The sequence below is a fragment of the Macadamia integrifolia genome, chromosome 3 (genome assembly GCF_013358625.1).
Source record: "Macadamia integrifolia cultivar HAES 741 chromosome 3, SCU_Mint_v3, whole genome shotgun sequence".
Lineage (NCBI taxonomy): Eukaryota > Viridiplantae > Streptophyta > Magnoliopsida > Proteales > Proteaceae > Macadamia > Macadamia integrifolia.
The window spans coordinates 574,179-586,886 of record NC_056559.1 but is presented as its reverse complement, the minus strand read 5'-3'; the positions used below and the strand labels follow the sequence as shown (position 1 = coordinate 586,886).

Below are 12,708 nucleotides of genomic sequence, written 5' to 3'. Positions count from 1 at the left end.
CTTCCTGCAGTCTCCACTTCTTATCGTCTCTTCTTCTTTTCTTTTCCTGTCTTTTGATTCTGTCCTCTTTCGCTGTCTGCTGCTTTTTTTTTTTTTTTTTTCCATTTCAATTATGCCCCTTTGTTCACTAACGTTACATTCCCTTTCCCTTTTAAATCTTTCCATTTCTCCTCGAACTTAGTCAACTTTGAGTCACCCATCTTACAAAAACTTTCTTCAAGCGAAGTGTTCCACACTGGCAGAATGTTCAGAGGCTGGAATGACCCGACCAAATGCGGGTACAAAGATTAATCGATTTCCTTCGAACCAACAATGTTTTTAGCAGCCTTCGAACCAGAACCGGAAGTACCCCATAATTTTTTAGACAATCTAAAGATCTTACTATCATGAGGTTTTGGAAAACCTGGATCGATGCCCTACTTTCCCCTGCTTGCATTGTTAATAAATTTCTTCCTTAATCATTTAACTTTATCAGACAATTGATTTTTGGAGACACCAAAATGGAACAATTGCTTTATAAACTCATGAAAATTAGTCATAAGAATATGCATCAGAGCCATTATTAGAATGGAAATCTAGCATACCTTTCAAGATGGTAAATTCATCATCGTCCAACCATACCCTCTCAAACTGTTTCTTCTTCCCATTGTCAAGTTTCTTCTCAGCAGTCTCCTCCTCAGCATTCACAAATTTCTTCATCTTTCTCTTGGAACCCTTGAGATCATCATTCTCATTAGACTCTATAAGACGCTTAGAGCTGAAAATAGGCATAGCAGACTGTGCCGGAGACTTCTTTGGAGTTGAAATAGCCCGGTGGTTGTGAAGAGTTTTCTTTACAGAAGTTTCATCTCCTTCATTGTCATCCTCATCTTCTTCATCATTTTCCTTCTTCATCTGAGAAGCTGTCAAGAAGTTTTCTTGACAGAAGTTGCATCACCTTCTTCATTGTCATCCTCACCTTCTTCATCGTCGTCCTTCTTGATCTCAGAAGCTGTCAGAAATGATGACGATGAAGAAGGTGAGGATGACAATGAAGAAGGAGATGCTACTTCTGTCAAGAAAACTCTTCACAAGCACCGGGCTGTTCCAACTCTAAAGAAGTCTCCGGCAATGTCTGCTATGCCTATTTCTAGCTCTAAGTGTCCTATAGAGTGTAATGAAGATGATGATCTCAAGGGTTCCAAGAGAAGGATGAAGAAAGTTGTGGATGCTGAGGAGGAGGCTGTTGAGAAGAAACTGTTTGAGAGGGTATCGTCGGACGATTATGAACTTGCCATCTTGAAAGGTATGCTGGATTTCCATTCTAAGAATGACTCTGATGCATATTCTGATATGACTAATTTTCATGCGTTTATAAAGCAATCGTTCCATTTTGGTGCCTCCAAAAATTAGTTGTCTGATAAAGTTAGACGATTAAGGAAGAACTTTATTAACAATGCAAGTAGGGGAAAGGAGGGCATCGATCCAGGTTTTTCGAAACCTCATGGTAGTAAGGTCTTTAGGTTGTCTAAGAAATTATGGGGTTCTTCTGTTTCTTGTTCGAATGCTGCTAAAAACATTGTTGGTTCAAAAGAAATCGATTGTTCTTTGTACCCACATCTGGTCGGGTCATTCCAGCTTTTGAACATTCTGCTAATGTGGAACACTTCGCTGGAAAAAAGTTTTGCAATATGGGTGACTGGAAGTTGAATGAGTTCGAGGAGAAATGGAAAGATTTAAAAGGGGCATAATTGAAATGGAAAAAAAAAAAAGAATTGAGAAAGTAGAGAATAAAAGTAAAAGGGGTGTATTTCTCGAAAATAAAACCTAAAGGGGAAAATCGTGACCTTCAACCTTTGGCCAAGTAGAACAGGGATCTGATGGACCTGAAACTTCAGGTGTAGGATCGCAACTTCTAGATTAACTGATTTCAGCCAACAATCAGTCAAGTATCCATCTCAGAAGCTGAACGGAAAATCCAGAACCTTCTTGGGGCGGTACTGTAGCAACCAGGTTGAGTTGCAGAGTGGAATCACACTGCAGGGAAGGGATTGGAAGGAGAAACTTGAGGATTGAAGTCGCCTATGGAAGGGCTTCCTTCACTCTAGATCTCAGGCCCAAATGAGTGCTTCTTAGAGAGATTTATCAGATCTTTTGCTCCCTAGGGACGTAACAGCAGCAGGGAGATATTGATATGGAAGGGACAGGGAATAGAAGTATAATAAAGAGGAAGAAAAGAATAACAGAGAAGGAAAAAGAGAAAAACTAGAAGAGAAAGATGGAGGTCACGACAGTCACTAATTAGCCAAACATTCAAATTTTCAAACTTCAATTCTTCAAATCTCAATATGAGTTTTCTTCCATTGCATGTCTATATAAAGAGAATCAAAACATAAAATTTGTAGTTTATTAAAATGGAAACTATTCTAATTGGCAACTGAAAATAAAAATTCAATCTAAATATAAATACTACCAAACTAAATCTAGCTCTAAAAAGGAAAGAAAATGAATCAAAGGCTATATCAAGCCCAACGCCCAACTGTATCAGAGAGTTTTCTTTTTTAATATCTTTTTATCTTATCCTCAAACATTTAATGTTGGAAGATATAATGTTTTAAAACCATCAGAAATGATGGCCGCAAACAATTTTAGTTGGGGCTAAAAACTTGGGGACTTGCCACAAACTACGAAAAGGACCCTTCACTTGCCTCATCCAGGAAGGAAAAAAATGGAAAAGCATTGAAAAGGGCTTGGAAACCTTGCTTTTACCAAATCATTTACATGAGTCAATTGTGCCCTCCACTGGAATTAGATTTTTTTGTTGGAAGGCAAGAGATGAAGCCTTCATAATACGAGGAGCAAGCCCCCAAACCTGTCCACTACTCATATAAAGCCTCCCACTATAGGAATTTATATTTTGCCTTGATCATTGTGGAACACTTTCTTTGTGAAGGTACTCTATTTAAGAGATTTTTTTTCCTTTCTTCTTCTCTCTCTCTCTCTGGGTATTAGATAAGCTGGTCCTACAGACATACACTAAATATACTCCAGTGGGGTGGTATTAAAAGAGAGGGGTAAGACTTAATATTTTTTTTGGGGGGGGTGGGGTGGGGCACATTTTTGTGTGAAGTGAAGCAAGGGTTACTCAATCCCATGTTGTGGTGACAACATGTAGCTTCACTCTGCTTGAACTACCATAGTGAAATTTCACTTGTGACTTTTGTTGCTTCGGGGCCAAGACCCTATATTAGTTTTGGAGGTAAAGAAATTTGGAATAGCAGTCTTCAACATGGATGGCAATTGAAGTCAATCTCTCAAGGTTGCATGAATGCTGTTCTTCACGCAATAATTTTCGCAATTTCTTTCTGAATTTTTCTCTGGCTTGGTTAAATTTTACTTGGAGCAAGAACGGCAAACAGTGTTGTATCAGATTTAGACTTTTCTTTTGGTAGGGCATTCAAGTGATAAAATTGTCGGAAGAAATAGGATGCTGGTAATGGAAACCAGAAATATTTTAAGTTATTCAACACAGCCAATAAGCTTGACTGCATGTCATAGATGGTTCAAAACACTTCCCAGTTAATCTCTAATCTGTGCTTTTCTGTTCTACCATGTCTGTAGTCTAGCTTTTGAAGTAAAGAGAAGGTACGTCACAAAGAGCTTCATGTTGATCATTCTGACTTGAGCTTCTCATGTTTGCTAGGTTCTGAAAGATCACTGCAAGGAATTGATGTCCAGGGAAGATCTGATGGATGCCTCGACAATTTTGGAGCTAGAAACAGAAGCCGTGTCATTAACAACAAAATCTTTCTGGGATTTAGTAGCACCCAGTTCTATACCACATGGATCTGATTGCCAGCCAAAAGGAAAGGATGGAATATATGCAGCTGGAAAAGAAAGTTGCAGTAAGTCTATTGCATCACTTGGTTTCAACACTACTGCCATTGTATTTGCCCTACTATCAATCTTACTTGGTTTGGTATTTTTTGTTCTCAAAACTTAGCTTGTAAACTGCAGCTTCATTTATAGAGTCATCAAGTAATGGAAGATTCTTTACCAAAAAAAAGTAATGGAAGATATATTAAGCAAGAAAGAAGTAGCAGAAGCTCTATTAAATCATGTCATTTCAGCACTCTTAACTGCCATTGCATTGCCCTACTAGGAATCTTAGTTTGTGTTGGTGCTTCTCGTTCTCAAAGCGTGCCTTGCAAACTGCAGCTTCATCTCTAGCTGTGGCAGTGTTGAGACCGGCTTTGCAGGGCCAGTAACAATAACATTATTCGTAAATGGATATTACTCAGTAACAAAATCAAATTTTAGAATGCCTTTCTGAGTCTTGATTCTACAAGAAACCTTGAAATTTGAGGAGTAAGGTGATTCCCATTACTAACTAGAATATGGACTTTTGCGAGTGACAGTCATTGTAAATTGGGAAAGACCCAAAACCCAGGTCGTTTCATTATGTGTGGAATGGCCTTAAATGAGTTCCAGTAGGGATGGAGTGCTCTAAAGTTTCTAAACATTAGAATGTGATCTCACAAGGGCAGGATTCTTGTTCCAGGGTCATTCACTACTCACTCGAAGAACTGAGATGTTTAAATGGGTCAATCAAGATTCTAGTTTCGGTCACCCTGTGGAAGAAAGTATGCAAGCGAGTGAATCGGACAACCTGTTTCAGTGGAGCATCTCATATTCTGGGGAACCCAACAAACTTGATTGGGGAAATTTTTCCTTCTCCCTAGCCCACCAAAAAAAAAAAGGTTTTCTTCTCCGGTGGAGAAGGGTTCACTCTTTCATCTAGGGTCATTATTACTTCTTTTCAGATCAGAAAATTATACATTGGTTTGATGTCTGCATTAGTCTTTTTTTTTTTTTTTTTATTAAAATGTCTCTCTTAGTCTAACCATTAGGGGAAAACCCATTCGCTGCTCTTGGGCTGGTTTTACTGATCCTTTGGCGAAAGGAAGATGCAGGAAGTACGAAACACTACTACACGATTTTACCTCATTTCGCTTGAGTCTAAATTTAATTCTTGTATAGAGAATCCTTTCTAGTTGGGTAGGGGTAGGGGTAGGGGTAGGGGTGGAGGGACGGGGGGAAGTGAGTAGTGTTGGGGCAAATGATAAGAAATGGACCAAGTTTTCCTTTCACTCACAGTGAAGGAGGAATCCTTTCACTGATGACCATCATTGTGTTTCGTTAAGTGTTTAAGAATAATGTAGGGCATTTTGGACCTCATTCGTCCACCTATTTTCATAGATGTGTTCATCAAGAGAAATTTCTGCTGTTGCGGCTTACAACCATGAAGAACATTTAGCAAGAGAAATGTCACCAATTCATTATTGGAAATCCCAAAGGAGATAAAAGGAATAAACTTGCAATATTTAAGAACTATAACTTAGTAGTATTGTTTCCCTAACAAAAGGGAAAATTTGATAGAATCTTCCTGCTGCTGGCACAGAGAACAAACTACCCAAGAACATGAATTCAATTCTAATCCTGTAATAGAAGTTTAATCCAACTCTTCTGCTAGAATGTGTCAGACTTCACCTCATAAAACAATCAATGCCTACCATTATCTCTGAATGGCATAACTCTGTTCAAGATTATTGGTATTGCCTGAAAAAACCAGAATGGTTTATATCCTAAATGAAGCAGGAACCTTCATACCCACTTCCCAAGAATGCTATTATGGGTGAGTGAGATTTCAACATCCAACTTGCCCAGCAATTAGGCTGAAGAATTAGGAACTCCCTTCTTTTTCTGATACTCATCTGCAACTTCGCTGGGGGGATCAGGTCCACCAGGAATTTTCCCTGGAAAATTGGTCTTGGAGATGTCTGACCCTCTCATACTGCAGGTCATAAGAAATTATAAGTGGAGAGGAAAAAAGGGTATAGTAGCAATAAAAATGAACCTCCGGCACAAGAAAGCACCAGTGCTCTCTAGATGGGCTTGCAAGACTCACCCTCTGTCAGCAATCACCACGGAGAGGAGCTCGCAATTAGCATAGCTGCAAGAGCAGATGTTAAAAGTCATGAATTAGTCATTTCCCCGTTTGTCATTAAGAACTAGAACAAAAGACAGCATTGACACACATGCATTCAGTTGAATATTTGTGGCAAAGACAAAAACAATCAAGAAAGACCGATCTGAATCACATGAAATGCAGCATTTCTTATTCTTCTACATGTTTCTTTAACCATTTTGATTGTCAAACAGAATATATTATAATCAAAAGCATTTGAAAAATGGAATATAAAAGCAAAGATAAGAACAGATGCAACATAAGAAACAGCCCCCAACCATAGTTGTTATGGAATCTAGGCGACCCAAGGTGTTGGAGGGGACCTGGACGTAAAGCAATACCAACAAGGTGGTTGCCTAGGGGACCAAGTCAACCGAGATGCCTGGATGCCAAGCACAAGTATGCCCCCAGCAGATCGCATATTACACCGAGTTGGTTGGTTGATAGTTGTTAGCATGAAGGTGGAATTCGAACAATTGCATATTCAACACTAAACTACCTATTTGATAACAAATATTTCATGCTAAAAACAATTTCTAGTAAGTAGTAAGTAGTAAGTAGTGAATATGAAGTCAAAGCCATTGTATACAAACTAAAACAAAACTGTAAGTTCAACACTCACTGTTTGCAGAGCTCTTTCTTCACCCCTGGATGACAGTCATTTCCAAAATTACTTAGGGTATGAAACATGAATACGCTGTGAGTAACAACTGCAATCTCCTTCTCTTGTCGTGTCCACAACCTATAAAGAAATAGTTGGATCCCATTTCTATCAGTTCATTGTATGCTAAATATCTAGAGAAATCATAAAATTAACCACTAGGAATGGCACCTAAAAAAACCCATACAAAAAGGTGCCAATCGTCTAAAACGACTTCTGATTCAGTCTATGTAAGAATGAATTTTCTTGGTATGACTTTCATATCACCAAGTAGAATTTCTTAACCTTATACTTTTAGAAGGCCAAAGGCAACCAGGGGAAAGGGGAGAGGAAGAGTAAGCAGGATCGGTGATCATCAGTAGTGTACAACAACAACAAATGGTGCAAGACAATTTGCATTAGAGTAATAGAACATATAGCCTAATGCCTCATTGTACAAAACACCATGCCACCCTTCTGCCTAACCTAATTGCCTGTTTTTAACAGTATCCATCAGCCTCAACCTATTGTTAATATTGATGGCAAAGATATTCACCAGTTAATAAACTCCATTCCCCTAGCTCCAACTTCTTCCTTTGCCTCTCTATAGTCCGCCTTCCACAAAATGTCCTCATCACTTTCTATCTGAAACGAAATTCATATATTATAACACTTCCTACAAACTAGGTATCACCCAATTCTCAGTAAACAAACGATAAAACACTTTCATAACTGCAGTTTTCATTCACCCCACAGGTGAAGTCATAAACATTACTCGCCTGGGAAAAATCAATGGCAGGAAAAAGAGGCTTATACTCTTGAATGCTTCTTCTCTGATCACATGGGTGAACTCCCTGCAGTCAATAGGACACAAGTGTAAGGCATCAAATGTGAAAAACTGATTAAAACATGCATATCCATATGTTTACCCACCAACCACCTTCCTTTTCCCCTTACAAAAAGTTTGATAAACTTTGCATATCAAGAGAAACTGATAAAACATTCCCAAGTAGGAATGGGGGTAAAAAAACACTCAAAAAGCCAGTTTGGTCAGACAATGAGCTGGCATATTTGATTATCAGTCTCACCTACATCCCCTGGACAAAAGCTTAAGAGAGGCTCAGTCCGAGTCCAACCAAGTACTAGTCCAGGTTGACATGTCAGAACTGGCTTCCTCCTTTAGGCAATTCCTCTGATTTCTGTTTAACTAATCCAAAATATAATTTTTAAGAATCCAAAACCTATTAGTTGCAACTAAATAAATGTAAACCAACCTATTATAACATATTTTAATCTCCCTAAATTAGATGGACAGAGTTGAGATGTCTGGGTTGAATTGTTAAACTCAGATAAGAATAGGCTTTAGTTCAGAGGAAAAACTTATTGTCTGGTTCTGGATTCAAGATGGAAGATTCTTGTCCGGACAGAATTAAATCTAGGTTGGAGAAAATATTGCTCCCCCTAACCGCAAGTACACAAAGATATAAGTTGAAGGACTCATCATATCTTCAGCCATAGAAATTGGTAAGCCCCATGCAAGTTTCAAAGGGGCAGGGTTGGTACAAATTTAAGCATTGTTTTAAATGGGTTTGAGTCTGTTATTGGCTAAACTCTACTGGCCACATGAAATCAAGTTTCAAATGCTCCAACTCTGAAAATAAAATGGACCCGACTTACATGTGGCCGGAAAGTCTACAACCAGAAACCCAGCCCGAAACAGTAAAAACCCAATTTCATACTGCAACAAATTTCAGCCATGACTCTCAATTTTGGCTGCAATGACCCAGATACCTAAGAAGTACCAGAGAGAACTGAAACATATCAAAATGAAAAAAAGGGACCTCTTTGACAGGTCGTTCATGTCAGTCCCTACTCTGTCTCCAATACCAAAATTTTCTCAACTGACAAAGTTTGCAAGCTAAAGATCTTATGCGACCTCTTTGTATATATATCAGAATAAAGCAAATCATAAGTAGAATGTATGACATACACATACCAAGTGTTCTCGACAAAGCTCCACGGCAAGAAACGGTGGACAATCTATACTTGAAATTGCAGGACGGTCACTATTCCCAGCATTTGAGACCATTAGTGGAGGTGCCTTCACCCCATCTACATAGCTCTCCCCACCAAATACTCCAACAGCTGTTTGCATTGTCCTAAAAAGCAGAAAAGAAACCCATAGAAGGTAACAATGGTATAACAAAAATAGATATTTTCTCTGTAAGGAACCCCCCTACGAATGCAGAATCCATACTACATAATGTCAAGATAAACAAATTGACAGAGGCATACCAACAGCTAAACCTATATGTGACCAACCAATATATTTATTCTTTAAGACCCTCAAATCAATAGAGGTCAGAAGGATGCTGTCTAGCAGGACAAGTGGCGCCTCACCTACTAATCTATCAAATCTCTTTCCAAACTGAACATTTTGTGTTGCAGACTAAAGCTTTGAAATAATTGATTAGTCAATGTTTTGAGAAACTGTAAGAAAGCTGAAAATGCAAGGAAGAAGTACATCAAATGGTGAGTCATATTGTCAAAATGCACAACATAATATGATATATAGCTGATTGAGATGGCACCCTATCTATGCTAAAAATAAGATTGGTCTGTTATTGTTGGTGTATGATGTCTTGTATTCCGTCACAGTTTAATCCAGGGAGTACTGGTGCAGTGCCTCGACAGGCAGGACGGCGGTCCCGCTAGCCGGTTAGCGGGCCGTGGGGGTTGCAAGGGGGGCAAGAGGCCCCCCTGCATAGCAGAGGATGTAAGGGGGCACAACCCCCCACTAGAATTTTTTATTTGAGGCAATTGTGTAGTTTCCGGATTAGGGTTTTTCGCTATATATTTGTAGCGAGTGTTTCTTTCTTTGTAATGCAAACAATACTGAAAGGTGTGAGGACAAGCGTTGTAACCCTATTCTCCATTGATAGTGAAGCAGGATCTCATCTCACTAGGGACGTAGGCAACCTTGCCGAACCTCGTAAAATCCGTGTGCAATGTTTATTCTGTTTTTCCATTATCTTATGCATCGTTTTAGGGTTGCGTTTCTACATGTTATCTGGTTATTCACGTCAGGTCACACATCTTACTAAGCATAGTTGCCACAGTGTTTATGCGACCCAAGGTGTTAGAGGGGGGCCTAGACGCAAGGCGCCACCAAAAAGGAAATCAAGGCGCCCTGCTAGGCAATGTCTTGACAACTATGTTGCTAAGTCTAGCAAGATAGTGGTTTAGAAAGAAAGCCTCAATTATACTTTTCAATAAGAGTTCTTGTAAGCACAATTGAAAGTCATTTGAAATACAAGTTGGCAAATCGTATCCTTTATGAGTACATCTCACCTGTGTGTGTGTGCATGCAAGCATGTGCTAGCATTTACACGTGGAACCAACAGAGCATCAAATACATGGATTTACATGTTTTCTAAGCATAAGATATATTTCAGTTTATCTTTCAGTTTTGGTGACTTTGGGGAGTGGGAAAAGAAAGCAATCTTCTAGTGCTAAATAGTTCAATTAGAATAAGAGAATGGAAGAGAGGCGTGAGTGATGCTGTTATTTATACATTTTTCACACCATTTACTTGATGATGTTGATCCAGTACTTGATAATCTATTTCAAAATAAAATCTACCAGAAATTAAGACGTCTCAAGGCTTCCTAGGAAGTAAAGGTATACTTTCAGATAGTCGCAATCATCCATGCTAATCATGGATCACAAGAGGCAAAAATCTTGCAAACCATACCATGTTGCTTGAGGATAATTAAATAAAAGACCAAATTTTCCTGACTTGCAAATTATAATAAGCTGTTATAATAAATCTGAAATGATACCTTAGCAGAGGAGATGTAATAACTAATTCAATGTTCTTGGCGATTCCAGATGAGTGAACATGCTTACGCAAATTATCAACCTATAAAAACACCCAAAAAAATATTTTTGAGGCGTTTTCTTGAGGGTGAGAAGCACATTTTAAAGGGAGCATACACAATTCTATATAATTGGAAAGACTATCAAAGGGCCAAAAAACTAACCATGGTACCTTAAAGGTGACCAACTATTACCTGCTGCCACCCCAGGGGGGTAAGGTGTGCATCAAAAAGTTTTGGAGATAGATATGCTTTACGGTCCTTTTCACCTTCCACATTGTGAATTCCTTGAGCATGTCTCACCTGGATAAATGGTTTTTTTAAGATCCTCAATGGACGTAAATTTAATCAGAGTAAAGCAATAAAGAAGACAATTTTGACATCCTTCAGATCAAATGCAGTAAGCTTCATATCCACAGACCATATAATTGAATACAATGATATGAAAGACAGAAAGATAAGACTTGCACAAACCAGGTGCAAAGTTTTACACCGATGCAATGGAAACAGAGTAGGGCCTGCAGTGCCATCCATATCTGCAACGCAAGCAAAAAATCTTGTTAGAGAAAGGCAACAAAAGCCCCAGAAAGAATATTCAAAGAATCAAGCACATAGTGAAAAATCACAAACTATCTCAAAGCCTCAAAAGTGTTATCTTTCCGCAACAGAATATAAAAGTAATGCTTGAGAACAGTAGCCCCACTAAAAGACTTGACTTGTAGCTATAGTGCAAACTAACTCAACTTTTTTTTTTTTTGGTCAGTTGGGGGGAGACGGTGGGGGTCAATAAACATGAATAGTCCAAATATAAATGAAAGCATTAAACACCCAGTTTGGAACAGTTTTATTATTGAAGGTACATATTAATGAAAACATAGGAGATCCTGGTTTGTAAAAAAATTATTTATTTATCATTATTAATTATTATTATTATTATTATTATTTATTTTTATTTTTTTTTAATTTGAAGGAGGAATAGAAATTGCCAAATTGACGAGGAATGAAAATCTCTTGATTAAGAACACTTGCGGATCAATTATGAGAGATGCAACGCGCCAAAGTGCAATAAATAACAATAGCAGTTAGATTCCCTTGACAGGGTCGTCCAGGATTCAAATTTGTAAATGGGTTGTCTAGTTCCATCCTTAAACTACCTCCCAGCACAGCCCACATCAGCCATAAATCAATAAAAGCAAATCCATGGAGGGGGATTTCTGGGGCAATAGATTATGAGAGCAAGGTTGAAGAACCCTATTTTTTCTAATGCTAAGTTACACGATCAACAGATTCAGCAAAGAGATAAAAGATAGTTCCAGATATTATATGAGGAAATGTGAAAAGGGTAATGAAAAATGCAGATCATGGAAACCAAAGTATGAGAAACCGATAGAACTCCAACCATTTATCGAATCGCAGCAGTGTTACTCCGATGAAACCCCGTATGATCAGTAAAAATCTCAAAACAAACAGGAATCGAAAATTAAAAGTAGAGGGGAGAGGAAACAGTTAGATTGGGAAATCAGTAAGAGAACAATAATTGAGTACTCACTTGAGAGAGTGGAGAAGCAAACGGAAGTGGAGCGAGCTGTCGTCGGTGTAAGAAGTGGAGGAAAAGAAAGCGGAGGTCGTCTGGTAGCTCTGGACAAGAAACTGGAAACGAAAATGGAAATGGAAGACGAGGAAGAACAAATCGCAAAATGGGTATTGGCCAATGCCACCATGGGTAATGGCCAGTAATGGGTTAGTTTTTTTTTTTTTCTTCAATTTTTTGTCTGCTTTATAATGGTGTGCGTGGCATGGAGGGTTTGGTACCAACTCACTATCTCTGCGACCCGGTCGCAACTCCCAGTCTCCACGTAAAGTAGGAGGAAGGGAGGGGGGCCTTTCCTCGAACTGTATGAGGTCTTTCGGTGTTCTGGCTCTCTTTCTATAAGCGCCATTAGAGGAAAGTGTCGGAGCTATTGCGACGTGTTAGTCGGGGTCGTGGTCGGTGGGTGGCTCTCAAGGGACTGGTTTTGAACTTTTGAGTCAAATCCGTTAAACGAATATGTAATATCGATATGGTTTATTCTAATATTAAAAAAAAAAAAAAAAAAAAAAAAAAAAAAACCATTTGATTGTTTTAGGGACAAATATAGGTACCATGTTAATATCACTGCTAATACCAATATGAATTAACCAAC

General features: G+C 38.6%; 2 protein-coding genes across 2 annotated transcripts in view; one reads left to right on the top strand and one right to left on the bottom strand.

Moving 5' to 3' along the window:
• The window catches only part of LOC122073835 (protein odr-4 homolog), a 30,011-nt gene extending 25,939 nt beyond the window's left edge, over positions 1 to 4,072 (top strand). Inside the window, exon 10 of the mRNA XM_042638493.1 lies at positions 3,683 to 4,072. Coding sequence (XP_042494427.1) covers positions 3,683 to 3,689 — 7 coding nt within the window. The 3' untranslated portion in view covers positions 3,690 to 4,072. The remainder of the gene's footprint in view (positions 1 to 3,682) is intronic.
• Positions 4,073 to 5,340: 1,268 nt separating this feature from the next.
• Positions 5,341 to 12,398, bottom strand: LOC122073340 (phosphoglycerate mutase-like protein 1). Its single transcript, XM_042637914.1, has 10 exons — positions 12,075 to 12,398; positions 11,000 to 11,061; positions 10,721 to 10,828; positions 10,490 to 10,569; positions 8,644 to 8,806; positions 7,427 to 7,501; positions 7,204 to 7,292; positions 6,630 to 6,749; positions 5,948 to 5,992; positions 5,341 to 5,833 (listed from the first exon to the last, which is right to left on the bottom strand). The coding sequence occupies exons 1-10, from the start codon at positions 12,244 to 12,246 to the stop codon at positions 5,710 to 5,712; spliced, it is 1,038 nt and encodes a 345-aa protein (XP_042493848.1). The 5' UTR covers positions 12,247 to 12,398; the 3' UTR covers positions 5,341 to 5,709.
• Positions 12,399 to 12,708: the final 310 nt, after the last annotated feature.

Excerpts from the sequence above, each read along its gene's own strand:
- LOC122073340 (XM_042637914.1), bottom strand. The coding sequence starts at position 12,246 with ATGGTGGCATTGGCCAATACCCATTTTGCGATTTGTTCTTCCTCGTCT. Across the intron at positions 8,807-10,489 it reads ATTACATCTCCTCTGCTAAG|GACAATGCAAACAGCTGTTG; the intron begins GTATCATTTCAG and ends TCTGCTTTTTAG. Across the intron at positions 7,293-7,426 it reads CTGCCATTGATTTTTCCCAG|ATAGAAAGTGATGAGGACAT; the intron begins GCGAGTAATGTT and ends ATTTCGTTTCAG.